Below are 12,546 nucleotides of genomic sequence, written 5' to 3'. Positions count from 1 at the left end.
TGATGCTGGGGAGAGGGATGGGTCCTGGTCAACCCTGGGGATCTCCCACTCCAAAGCCTGCCCCCACCCCCCTGCCCAGGAGAGGGTCCGAAAAATCCCCCTGCGAGGTTGGCGTGGTCACGGCCACCACCCCCTCCCCACCCCAGTGGAAAGACCCAATCTCTGGGGAGAGGGCCTCGGGGTCGTGGCGAGGATTTCCAAGCCCCTCTCCCTCTCTTAGGACGGGGGTCCCCCAAGTAGGTCAGGGGTCAGGTGGCGGGTCACAGGGAGGGATCTGACTCCCGAGCTGAGGTCGGAGAGTAGGGAGGGGTCCCTCACTCGGAGGTGGTGGTTGGGGTCACAGGGAGGTTTGGGGGAGGACCCACTCTCTGGTGAGAGGGTCAGGAGGAGGATGGGGCGAGATGAGATTCGCAGCAGAGGTCAAGGGTCAGGGTGAGGGAGGAGATTGGAGTAAATGTCGCAGGGATGTCACGGGACTAGGAGGGGGCCACAGGTCTGGGTAATGGTCATGGAGGTCAAAGGCCAAGGTGAGGGTCACAGGGAGGACAGGGGTCAGGGTGTGAGGCCCCTCTCCCACTTACCCACACCAACGAGACGGATGGTTGCCATGGTTTCCTGCTCCGTCTTCGTGTTCCTCGCTGTACACACGATGCTCCCTGTCTGGTTGGCACTCAGGGCCCTGAAGAACAGCGATTGCCCCGTGTGAGCAGCTGCCCTACCCTGCTCCAGCTGAAGTTGGCGGGGGGCACAGAGACGGCCTGGCACTCGAGAGTCCCACTCCGGCCCAGGATGACCTGGTCTGGGCTGACACAATCTGACTGGAAGTCTCGGCTCACTCTCACCGTCTCGGGGACCGTCTGCGAGGGTCAGCAGCAGACAGACATCAGACCAGGGTCTTGGGAGAATGTCTACTTTACCCGGGCATTTGGGAGAGTGTCTGTCTGACCCAGGGCACCTGGGAGAGCATCTTTCTGACCCAGGGCATCTGGGAGAGTGTCCGTCTGACCCGGGGCATCTGGGAGAGTGTATGCAGGATTCTGTCTCCTCCCCTCTCCCCTTTCTTTCTCAACTCCCTCCCCGTTTCTCCAACCTCCCTCCCGAGCCACACCCTCCCTCTGCCCTCACACCCTCCCCTCTCACCTTACACTCCTTGCTGCTCCATCCTCCCCCACTCCATCTCCCTCACCCTCCCCTCCTACCCCCTCCCTTCCCCTCACATACTCCTCCCCTTCCCTTTCCCCTCCCTCCTCCACTCTCCCCTCCCCTCCTCTGACACTCACAGTACACAACAAATGATCTGTTGTCCAAGCCGCTGGACACGGCATTCTGCGCCCGGCACGTGTAGCTTCCTGCATCCGCGCGGCTGATCTGCTGGATGCGAACGGCGTTCCAGAGACGTTGACCCTTCCGGTGGAGGAGAGGGGATTTCCATCCTTCAGCCAGGAGAAGGAGAGGCGGGAGCCGGCAGTGAAGGTGCAGGCGATGGAGATCTCGGCGGTACCCTCCGGAGTACCGGTCCGGGAGAATCTGACCCTCACACCCCTCACAGGAACTGCAGGAGGAAAACAACCCCGTCAGTGTGGGGAGGGCACGGGGTGTAGGGAGAGGGATGAGGATGACCCTGTCCCCACAGGCTCTGAGGAGGTAGGGGGTGGTGAGGAGATGAACCCTGTCGGTGTGGGGGGGAAGAGAGGGGTTGAGGGGTGGGAAAGATGGCAGTGGAAGGGTGGAAGAAGGGGAGGGAAGGGAGGGGTGGAAAGGAGAGAGAATGCAGGGGGGTGTTGCGGGAAGCGGGTGTGCAGGAAGAGGGAAGAGGCAGTGGAAGTAGGACGAGGGCAAGGTGGGGGGGGAGCGGAGCGGCGGGGGGGGGAGCGGGAGCGGCGGGGGGGGAGCGGGAGCGGCGGGGGGGGGAGCGGGAGCGGCGGGGGGGGAGCGGAGCGGCGGGGGGGGGAGCGGGAGCGGCGGGGGGGGGAGCGGGAGCGGCGGCGGGGGGGGAGCGGGAGCGGCGGGGGGGGGAGCGGGAGCGGCGGGGGGGGGGAGCGGGAGCGGAGCGGGGGGGGGAGCGGGAGCGGCGGCGGGGGGGGAGCGGGAGCGGCGGGGGGGGGAGCGGGGAGCGGCGGGGGGGGGGAGCGGGAGCGGTGGGGGGGGAGCGGGAGCGGAGGGAGGCAGGCAGAGGGAGGAGAGCGGAGGGAGGAGAGCGGAGGGAGACAGAGGAGGAGAGCGGAGGGAGACAGAGGGAGGAGAGCGGAGGGAGACAGAGGGAGGAGAGCGGAGGGAGACAGAGGGAGGAGAGCGGAGGGAGACAGAGGGAGGAGAGCGGAGGGAGCATGGGACCCTCAGGAACTAGTATTCATCGCATGTCCCCGGGATACAGCGAGACGAGGAGAAGCAGGCAAACCTTGGGAACCTCACCATAGACCAGCAGCTCAATGGACACGGTGTTGGGGGTGAGCCCTTCCACGCTCTGGGGCTCCATCTTCACCGAGTAGTTCCCCTCGTCGCTCAGCTGCACTGAGGCAATGACCAGTGACCCGTTGGCCAGTAGGCTGACCCGGTTGGTGTAGGGTGTCCCCGGCTTGACAAAGTCCTCCCCGTTGATCCGTGTCAGGATGCTGTTGCCCTCAGGATCGTTCCAGTCCACCTGAAAGAGCTGGGAAGCACTGGCCACCGACAGCGTGGCATTCCAACCAGTGCCCGTCTGCACCGGGTTCGCTCCCACTGTCACTTCCACCGGCGGGGCCTCCGCGCCGGGGAACACCCAGGAGACTGCCGGTGGACAGATGGAGAGAGGAATAGAGCAGGTGGCCTCACCCTTCAAACCCTGCCTGCATTGACTTGCGCAGATAGAACCGTACACAGCACAAAATAGGCCCTTGAGCCCCTCTAGAATAATAGTTTGGCACAGACTAGAGGGGCCAAAAGTGGGGGAGGGTTTCCATTAGAAACTGAAGGTTGATGTTGGAGGAAGATGAGGTGTTGATCCTCCAATTTTCAGGTGGTCTCCATCTGACGGTACACGAGATCGCGGACAGACACGTCAGTGAGGGAATGGGACAGGGAATTGAGATGGGTGGTCTCGAGAGGAAAGGAGGCGGGCGGGGGGGGTGGGGGTGGGGGAGAACAACACCTGCAAATTGGAGGAATGACATCTTCTCTCTGGACATGGATGGATTAACATTGACTTCTCTGGCTTCCCCCCACCCCTTCGCCTTCCCACAGCTCCCTCTCTCCCCCACCTTATCCCTCTGTCTCCTTTCACGGAACCAAAATCAATTCTCACCTCTTGGATGTTGGTCTCCTCCACCCCCACAGACTCGCCTTTACCCCACCCTGCACCGACTTGCGCTTCCACCCCCACCGACACGGTTGTGTTCAGTCCTCAGCCCCTGACCTGTGCCTCCTCCCCCCCCCCTCACAGACACACATCCTGAAGGGGCACCCCTTCACCCGGGCCCCCCTACCTACCTGTGAGGACGATCAGCCACACCAGGTTTCTCAGAGGCGCTCTCCCCATGGGTGAGCTCTCGCAGCCAACACCCCTCTTCCTTACTCTCTGTAACAGAAGGGACATGGGTCGGTCAGGTCGTACAGGTGGGTAACAGGCCAACTGGCCCACCCAGGCCTGATCACCCACTTGCCTTTACCCCGCCGTGAAAGGTAGACAGGGTTGTAAAGAGAGCTTTTGGCATATTAGCCTTCATAAATCAGAGTATTGAGTCCAGGAGTTGGGATGTTATGGTAAAGTTGTATCAGACATTGGTGAGGCCATATTTTGTATATTGTGTACAGTTTTGGTCACCGAACTACAGGAAAGATATCAATAAGATAGAAAGAGGGCAGAGAAGATTTACTGGGATGTTGCTTGGACTTCAGGAACTGAGTTACAGGGAAAGGTTAAACAGGTTTGGACTTTATTCCCTGGAGTGTAGAAGAATGAGGGGAGATTTGATCGAGGTATTTAAAATGATGAGGGGAACGGACAGAATAAATGTAGGTCGGCTTTTCCCACTGAGGGAGGACATGGGTTTGGAGTGAAAGGGGAACTGTTTAGGGGGAACTTCTTCACCCAGAGAGCGGTGGGAGTGTGGAACAAGCTGAAGTGGTGAGTGGGGGCTCAATTTTCACATTTAAGAAAAAGGTGTTCAGGTACATGGACCTGGTCAGTGAGACCAGGCAGAATAATAGTTTTGCACAGACTAGAAGGTCCGAAGGACCTGTTCCTGTTTCAGGGTTCTAACACCTTGCCTGGGTTCTCTCAGGTGCAGAGGGGAGGTGAAAGTGAGAAGAAGGTCCTGTGTCCCAGTGAAGGGAGAGGTGTTTCTTGTATTCCCCTGCCTGTCAGCCCTGACGCAGGATGGGGCGCTCAATACCCACAAACCAGCCCTGCAGATTGCTCGAGATCCAGACGACAGCTCTGATGCCAAAGACCACACCAAGGATCTCCAGCCCACATCGGTGAAGAACACAAGAAATAGAAGCAGGAGTTGCCATCAGGCCCATCGGGCCAGTTCCGCCTTTCAACGAGACCAAGGCTGACCTGATGATGGCCTCATCTCCACTGACCTGCCTCCCCCCCCCCCCCAAAATCCCTTCATTCCCTGACGATGTAAAAATCTACCCAACCTTATCTTAAATACATTTACTGAGGTTGTCTCCACTGCTTCAATGGGCAGCGAATTCCACTGATTCCCCACCCTCTGGGAAAAGCAGTTCCTCCTCATCTCTGTCCTCAATCTACTCCCCAGGACCTTAGATCCCTAGAACATTACAGCACAGAAACAGGCCCCTTCGGCCCTTCTAGTCCATGCCAAACCAATTATTTTTGCCTAGTCCCACTGACCTGCATAGTCCATTGCCCTCCATACTCCTCCCATCCACATACCTATCCAAATTACTCTTTAATGCTACAACTGAGCCCACATTCACCACTTCAGCTTGTTCCACACCCCCGACAATTCTGGGTGAAGATTCCCCTAAACTATTCCCCTTTTCCTCTGAACCCATGTCCTCAGGTTTGTATCTCACCCACCTTCAGTGGAAAAAGCCTGTCTACACTTACTCTGTCTCTCCCCCTCATCATTTTAAATACCTCGATCAAATCTCCCCTCATTCTTCTGCACTCCAGGGAATACTTAATTCAGCTGGGAGTTGGAGGAGGAACTTGGAGAGAGTCGGGCTGTGAGTCGGAAGAGGAGGAGCTTGCTGAAAGTGAGGAGAAGGTAAGCTATTAAAGTCGGGAGCTTACCGGGGCTTGGGCCTACTTGGTTCAGCTGGGAGTCGGAGGAGGAGCTTGGAGAGAGTTGGGCTGTGTTGGAGGAGGAGGAGCTTGCTGAAAGTGACAGGGTTAATTGGTCAAGGGGCCAATAAAAGGAGTGAAAGGGGAGGGAGTGGCCAGCGAGGAGCGACTCAGTGAGCGAAAGCAGGCAAGGAGAAAAGGTAAGCTGAATTATTTGCCTTCGTATTCAGAGTCACGCCAATAGTGCTCTCTACTGGGTGTCAGATGTGGGTACAATGGGTGACCTCCACCCTCCCAAATGGCCACATCTGCACCAGGTGTACTGAGATGCAGTTACTAAGGAAGCAAATTAGGGATATGGAGTTGCAGATTGATGACCTGCGGCTTGTAAGGGAGAGTGAGGAGTTAATCGACTCAACTTTCAGGGCGATAAATACTCCAGAACCTGTGTCAGGTAAGTGGGAAACCGTCGGGGGGGAAGGGGGGGGAAGAAAAAAGCGAGAAAAACGGAGAGCACACCAGTGACTATCCCACTCAGCAACAGTTATGATGTGTTGGATTCTGTTAAGGGAGATAACTGGACAGAAGATGGCCACGGGCACCAGGTCAATGGCAATGAGCCTGGTAGAGTGGTGCAAAAGAAAAAAAGGAGAAATGCAGTGGTTATTGGGGACTCCTTTGTCAAGGGTAAAGACAGGAGGTTCTGTGAGCCAGATAAGTATACCCGCATGGTGTGCTGCTTCCCTGGTGCAAGGGTACGAGATATCACAAATCGGGTCCAAAATATTCTGAGAGGAGAGGGAGAGCAGCCTGATGTCTTGGTACATGTGGGTACAAACGACACTGACAAGAAAAGGGAGGAGGTAATGAAAAGGGATTACAGTGAGCTGGGACGAAAACTGAAAGACAGGAACGCTAGGGTGGTGATCTCGGGATTACTACCTGTTCCAAATGCAAGTGATGAAAAGAATGTAAGGATAAGGAAAATGAACGTGTGGCTGAGGTGCTGGTGTACAAGGCAAGGATTTGGCTTCTTGGATCATTGGGATCTCTTTTGAGGAAGGCATGATCTTTAGAAGAAGGACAGGTTGCACCTAAATCCAAAAGGAGTCAACATTTTGGCAACTATGTTTGGTACAGCAGTGGGGCAAGTTTTAAACTAATTTGGCAGGGGTATGGGAACCAGAGTGATAGGGAAAAGGGTAGGGAAGATAAAGTAATGGCCAGAAAAAGTAAAATAGGAAAAGTAATGTTGGGAGGAGAAAGTAAAAAATCAGATGGTGCAGTGAGTTTTCGGGTCAATGATAGTATTAAGAAAATTACAAAGAAAAATCGTGGGCAGAAAAATCAAAAGAAAAGGTGACAGAAGTCACTAGATATTAAAAGGACAAAGAGCATAAGGGCACTTTATCTGAATGCCCGCAGTATTAGAAATAAGGTTAGTGAACTTGAGGTGCAAATCGGTACCCATGCCTATGATTTGGTAGCCATCACGGAAACATGGCTACAAGGTGACCCTAAATGGGAATTAAACTTTCAAGGGTATCAGGTGGTCCAAAGAGATAGACAGGATGGTAAAGGAGGTGGAGTTGCACTCTTAATCAAAGATGAGCTCCAGGCAGTAGTGAGGGATGATATAAGATCTAAAGAGCATAATGTTGAGTCCATTTGGGTAGAGATAAAGAATAAAAAAAGGGAAAAAATTATTGGTGGGTGTTATCTATCGCCCACCAAATAACAAGTTTAGTGGCACAGGAAATAAATAGAGAGATAAGTGAGGCATCTAATAATGATACGGCAGTCGTCATGGGGGACTTTAACTTCCACATAGATTGGGAAAATCAAGAAATGGCAGAAGTTAATAGTTGATGCATTGGTGGTCATATACCAAAATTCCTTGGATTCTGGGCAGGTCCCAGCAGACTGGAAGACAGCAAATGTCACGCCACTTTTTAAGAAGGGATGTAGGCAGAAGACTGGAAATTATTGGCCAATTAGCTTGACGTCTGTAGTTGGAAAAATGCTTGAAGCCGCCATTAAAGATGAAATAGTGAAACTTTTGGAACGCAAGGGTTCAATCAGGCAGACGCAGCATGGTTTTAGAAAGGGAAGATCTTGTTTGACAAACTTGTTAGGATTCTTTGAGGATATAATGGGTGCAGTGGATAGAGGGGAACAGGTTGATGTTGTATATTTGGATTTCCAGGAAGTGTTTGATAAGGTGCCGCACAAGAGACTTATCAGTAAGTTACAAGAAAGTGGAGTCCGGGGAAATATATTGGCCTGGATTGAAAATTGGTTGTCTGACAGGAGGCAGAGAGTCAGGAAAAATGGGAATTTTTCAGGTTGGCAGAGAGTGGTAAGTGGGGTGCCGCAGGGGTTAGTGTTAGGCCCACAACTGTTCATCATTTACATTGATGACTTGGAGGAGGGGACAAAATGTGGTGTAGTCAAGTTTGTGGATGACACCAAATTGAGTGGAAGAGCAAATTGTAATGAGGATGTGGAGAGTCTGCAGAAGGATATAGTTAAGCTGGATGAGTGGGCAAAGGTCTGGCAGATGGAGTACAATGTTAGTAAGCGTGAGGTTATCCACTTTGGCAAGAAAAATAAAAGAGTTGAATATTATTTAAAGGGTGAAAAACTACAGCATGCTGTTGTGCAGAGGGACTTGGGAGTGCTTGTGCATGAATCGCATAAAGTTAGGTTGCAGGTGCAGCAGGTTATTAAGAAGGCAAATGGAATGTTGGCCTTCATCGCTAGAGGAATTGAATTCAGGAGTAGGGAGGTAATGTTGCAACTGTAGAACTGCCAAAATGTTTGGCCTGGAAGTCAGCCTGAAGAAAACTGAGGTCCTCCATCAGCCAGCTCCCCACCATGACTACCAGCCCCCCCACATCTCCATCGGGCACACAAAACTCAAAACGGTCAACCAGTTTACCTATCTCGGCTGCACCATTTCATCAGATGCAAGGATCGACAATGAGATAGACAACAGACTCGCCAAGGCAAATAGCGCCTTTGGAAGACTACACAAAAGAGTCTGGAAAAACAACCAACTGAAAAACCTCACAAAGATAAGCATATACAGAGCCGTTGTCATACCCACACTCCTGTTTGGCTCCGAATCATGGGTCCTCTACCGGCACCACCTACGGCTCCTAGAACGCTTCCACCAGCGTTGTCTCCGCTCCATCCTCAACATCCATTGGAGCGCTTACATCCCTAACGTCGAAGTACTCGAGATGGCAGAGGTCGACAGCATCGAGTCCACGCTGCTGGATGGGTCACGTCTCCAGAATGGAGGACCATCGCCTTCCCAAGATCGTGTTATATGGCGAGCTCTCCACTGGCCACCGTGACAAAGGTGCACCAAAGAAAAGGTACAAGGACTGCCTAAAGAAATCTCTTGGTGCCTGCCACATTGACCACCGCCAGTGGGCTGATAACGCCTCAAACCGTGCATCTTGGCGCCTCACAGTTTGGCGGGCAGCAACCTCCTTTGAAGAAGACCGCAGAGCCCACCTCACTGACAAAAGGCAAAGGAGGAAAAACCCAACACCCAACCCCAACCAACCAATTTTCCCCTGCAACCGCTGCAATCGTGTCTGCCTGTCCCGCATCGGACTTGTCAGCCACAAACGAGCCTGCAGCTGACGTGGACTTTTTACCCCCTCCATAAATCTTCGTCCGCGAAGCCAAGCCAAAGAAGAGAAGGTACTGGTGAGACCGCACCTGGAGTACTGTGTCCAGTTCTGGTCTCCATATTTGAGGAAGGTTATACTGGCTTTGGAGACGGTCCAGAGGAGGTTTACTAGGTTGATCCCTGGGATGAAGGGGTTGACTTATGATGAAAGATTAAATCGTCTAGGATTGTATTCGCTCGAGTTCAGAAGAATGAGAGGAGATCTTATAGAAACATATAGGATTATGAAGGGTATGGATAGGATAGATGTAGGAAGGTTTTTTTGAGCTGGCCGGGGAAACTAAAACGAGAGGACACAGTCTCAAGATTCGGGGGAGTAGATTTAGGACAGAGATGAGGAAAAATAGTTTTTCCCAGAGAGTAGTGAATGTTTGGAATTCTCTAACCAGGGAAGTGGTTGAGGCTGCTTCATTAAACATATTTAAAATTCAGTTAGATAAATTTTTACATGATAGAAGAATTAGGGTGTGAGAGATGAGTAAAACTTAATATAAAAATATGAGAGATGAAGAAAGCTAGTATGGCTATATGTGTAATGAATAAAGCCAGTATGAATAGGATAAGGGTAGATAATAGAATGAAAAAGTCTGAATAAGATAAGAGTCTTCTAGTTCCACATATGTAATGCATATGTAATTAGTAAGCCTTAGCCCTGAGGGTTGGGAAGCTGTGAATAAGGACAAAGGCAGGTTTGTGAATAAGGACAATGACATAATGAGACACCGACAGGATACCCCCCTGGTCCTCCAAGTTCACAGAATCAGCAGGTAGGCAGACAGGATTGCCTAATGCCAAACTCATCCAGGAGGCAGAAGAAAATGTAAGGGGGAGGGTACTTCTATACTGAAATGAACTGTATAAAAGTTGGGTGAGCCCCAGTGTGTGTGTGTATTCCCAGGGTCAACTTTGCATTGTTGCATAATAAATGTTCTTTGTTCTCAATTTTTGTCTGGAGCAATTTCTGTGAAGGTACTTCTGCTTCTCACAAGGGGATATGGGGAGAAGGCAGGTAGCTGGAGTTAGGTCATAAATTAGATCAGCCATGATCTATTGAATGGCAGAACAGGCTCGATGGGCCATTTTTGGCCTACTCCTGTTCCTACTTCCTATGTTCCTAATAGAGCGAACCTGTTTAACCTTTCCCTGCAACTTAGTTCCTGAAGTCTGGGCAACATCCCAGTAAATCTTCTCTGCCCTCTTTCTATCTTATTGAGATCTTTCCTGTAGCTCGGTGTCCAAAACTGCACACAATTCTCCAAATTTGGCCTCACCAAATTTGTTACAACTTCACCATGACATCCCAACTCCTATACTCAATACTTTGATTTTTGAAGGTCAATTTGCCAAAAGTTCTCTTTACGACCCTGTCCACCTTGAGGCAGTGCTCCCTAGTTCTGGTCTCCCCCCACCAATGGAAAAAACTTACTGACCTCTATCTTATCTATGCCTTTCCCCCCCTCATAGGCCCCCCCCCCACTCAGCCCTGAACCTCCTCTGCACTGCCTGGAAGGCCAATAACCTGTACAAGCCGAGAGGTGGAAAGTTTAGGGGAAGACTACTTTTTACACTGAGAGGTGCAGGGGCCCAGGATGCTTTGCCAGGGGTGGTGGAGAAGGCTGGAACATTAGGGGGCATTAAAGAGACTATTAGACAGGCCCGTGGATGAAAGAAAAATAGAGGATTACCAAGTAGGAATGCAATATATATAGCTCAGCACAACATCGATGGGCCAAATGGCCTCTTCTGATCTTTCTTTACCCCTTGGAGTGAGGTCTCTGGGCTCACCTCCCATCTTCTGTCCCCTCTCCCAATCTCCTCTACCTCCCCCCACTCCTTCGTCCCTACCCCTTTGCTTCCTCACTCCCCTTCTCCTTCCCCCTCCCTTCCACTCCTCCTCCTCCACCACCCTTTCTTCCTCTTCCTCTCCATCTCTTTCTCCCCTTCCCCTTCCTTTCTCTCCCCTCCCCTCCCTTCCTCTTCTCTCCCTTCCTCTTCCCTCCCCTCCCCTCCTCTCCTCTCCCTTCCTCTCCCTTCCTCTTCCCTCCCCTCCCCTCCCCTCCCCTCCCTTCCTCTCCCCTCCCCCTCCCTCCCTCTCCCCCTCCCTCCCTCTCCCCCTCCCTCCCTCTCCCCTCCCTTCCTCTCCTCCTCCCCTCCCCTTCTACCCTCTCCCTCCCTCTCCACACTCTCTTCCGTCCACCACTCCTTTCCCTCTCCCGTCCCCTCGTCCTTCCTCCCTCCCCTCTTTCACCCTCTACTCTCTCTCTCTCTCTCTCTCTCTCTCTGTGTTTGTCTCTGTCCACCCTCCGACCCACCAGACCCGACCTACCTGCGCTCTGTGTTTGATGCCGGCCTCAGCCACTCCAGAGACAACAGCGCAAACAAGCCCAACCTGTTTCGTTACATGGAGAGGAACACTTGGGCTCTTAAAAGGGCAATGCCCACTGGTGGTTCCCACCACCAGGGCAGCAGCCTTCTTGTGTTCACAGTCATGCACACATAACACCCAGGGGCACAAAGGTGTGTTCACACACTCTCACACACACACACATGTACACATACAAGTACACATACATACACATTCACAGACACACACATTTTCACACACATATACATGCACTCACCCACACACAAGCACGCACATACAGATGCACGCGCCCCCCCCACACACACACACGTGCACACATACAAGCGTGCGTGAAGGAATTTCTTCAGCTACAGGGAGGTCAATCTGTGGAACTTGTTGCCACAGGTGGTGGTGGAGGCCGGGTCATTGGGTGTATTTAAGGCTGGTTCTTGATTAGCTGGGGCATTGAAGGTTATGGGGAGAAGGCCGGGCAGTGGGGCTGAGTGGATCAGTTGGTGATGGAATGGCGGAGCAGCATCGATGGGCTGAATGGCTTACTTCTGCTCCTATCTCTTATGATCTTATCCAAAAGAAGGAATTGTAAACAAACCGACTCCAAATGCAGAAAAATGTTCAGTAATAAGTAATATGAAAAGTCCGAGTCCTTAAATGAGTCCCCGATTGAGTTTGTGGTTGAGGAGTCTGATGGTGGAGGGGGGAGCCGCTGTTCCTGAACCTGGTGGGGCGAGTCTTATGGCACCGAGACCCCTTCCCTGATGGCAGCCGTGAGAACAGAGCGTGTGCCGGGCGGTGTGGATCTTTGATGATCGCTGCTGCCCTCCCTCGGCTGCATTCCCCCATAGATGTTCTTGATGGCTGGGAGGGTTTTGCCCATGACGTCCTGGGGTGTGTCCACTACCTTTTGCAGGGCTTTACGCTCAGGAGTACTGGTGTCCCCGGACCAGACCATGAAGCAGCCGGTCAGCACACTTTCCATTGCACTTCTGCACTGCCTTGGATTGAATTACACAAAAATACCCTGGGATCCAGCACCTGTGAGGATTGGTAGATGCCGGATAAGTATATTTTCCGGTTGCTTGAGACTTTCTCTTACAATGCCTAATACATCTGTGTTAAGATTAAACAGTTTGAAAGACAAAAATACAAGACACTGAACAAACTCCGGACATATAAACCTTGAAGCATTTTCCTTTATTTTCAGTCACATTCTTCAAAAACATTTAACCGTTGCTGCATCTG

The 12,546-nt window shown here is 52.2% G+C and overlaps 1 protein-coding gene across 1 annotated transcript; it reads right to left on the bottom strand.

Annotated features, from left to right (window-relative positions):
• Positions 1-274: 274 nt before the first annotated feature.
• Positions 275-12,283, bottom strand: LOC138765384 (carcinoembryonic antigen-related cell adhesion molecule 2-like). The gene is made up of 6 exons (XM_069942426.1): positions 12,206-12,283; positions 11,269-11,415; positions 3,466-3,553; positions 2,413-2,766; positions 1,281-1,552; positions 275-679 (listed from the first exon to the last, which is right to left on the bottom strand). The coding sequence occupies exons 1-6, from the start codon at positions 12,281-12,283 to the stop codon at positions 578-580; spliced, it is 1,041 nt and encodes a 346-aa protein (XP_069798527.1). The 3' UTR covers positions 275-577.
• Positions 12,284-12,546: the final 263 nt, after the last annotated feature.

The sequence above is a fragment of the Narcine bancroftii genome, chromosome 5 (genome assembly GCF_036971445.1).
Source record: "Narcine bancroftii isolate sNarBan1 chromosome 5, sNarBan1.hap1, whole genome shotgun sequence".
Taxonomy (NCBI): Eukaryota; Metazoa; Chordata; class Chondrichthyes; order Torpediniformes; family Narcinidae; genus Narcine; species Narcine bancroftii.
The sequence above is the reverse complement of the archived record's forward strand: the minus strand, read 5'-3'. Positions and strand labels throughout refer to the sequence as shown.

Excerpts from the sequence above, each read along its gene's own strand:
- LOC138765384 (XM_069942426.1), bottom strand. The coding sequence starts at position 12,283 with ATGGAAAGTGTGCTGACCGGCTGCTTCATGGTCTGGTCCGGGGACACC. Across the intron at positions 2,767-3,465 it reads GTGGCTGATCGTCCTCACAG|TCTCCTGGGTGTTCCCCGGC; the intron begins GTAGGTAGGGGG and ends GTCCACCGGCAG. Across the intron at positions 680-1,280 it reads CAGATCATTTGTTGTGTACT|GGCCCTGAGTGCCAACCAGA; the intron begins GTGAGTGTCAGA and ends GCTGTTCTTCAG.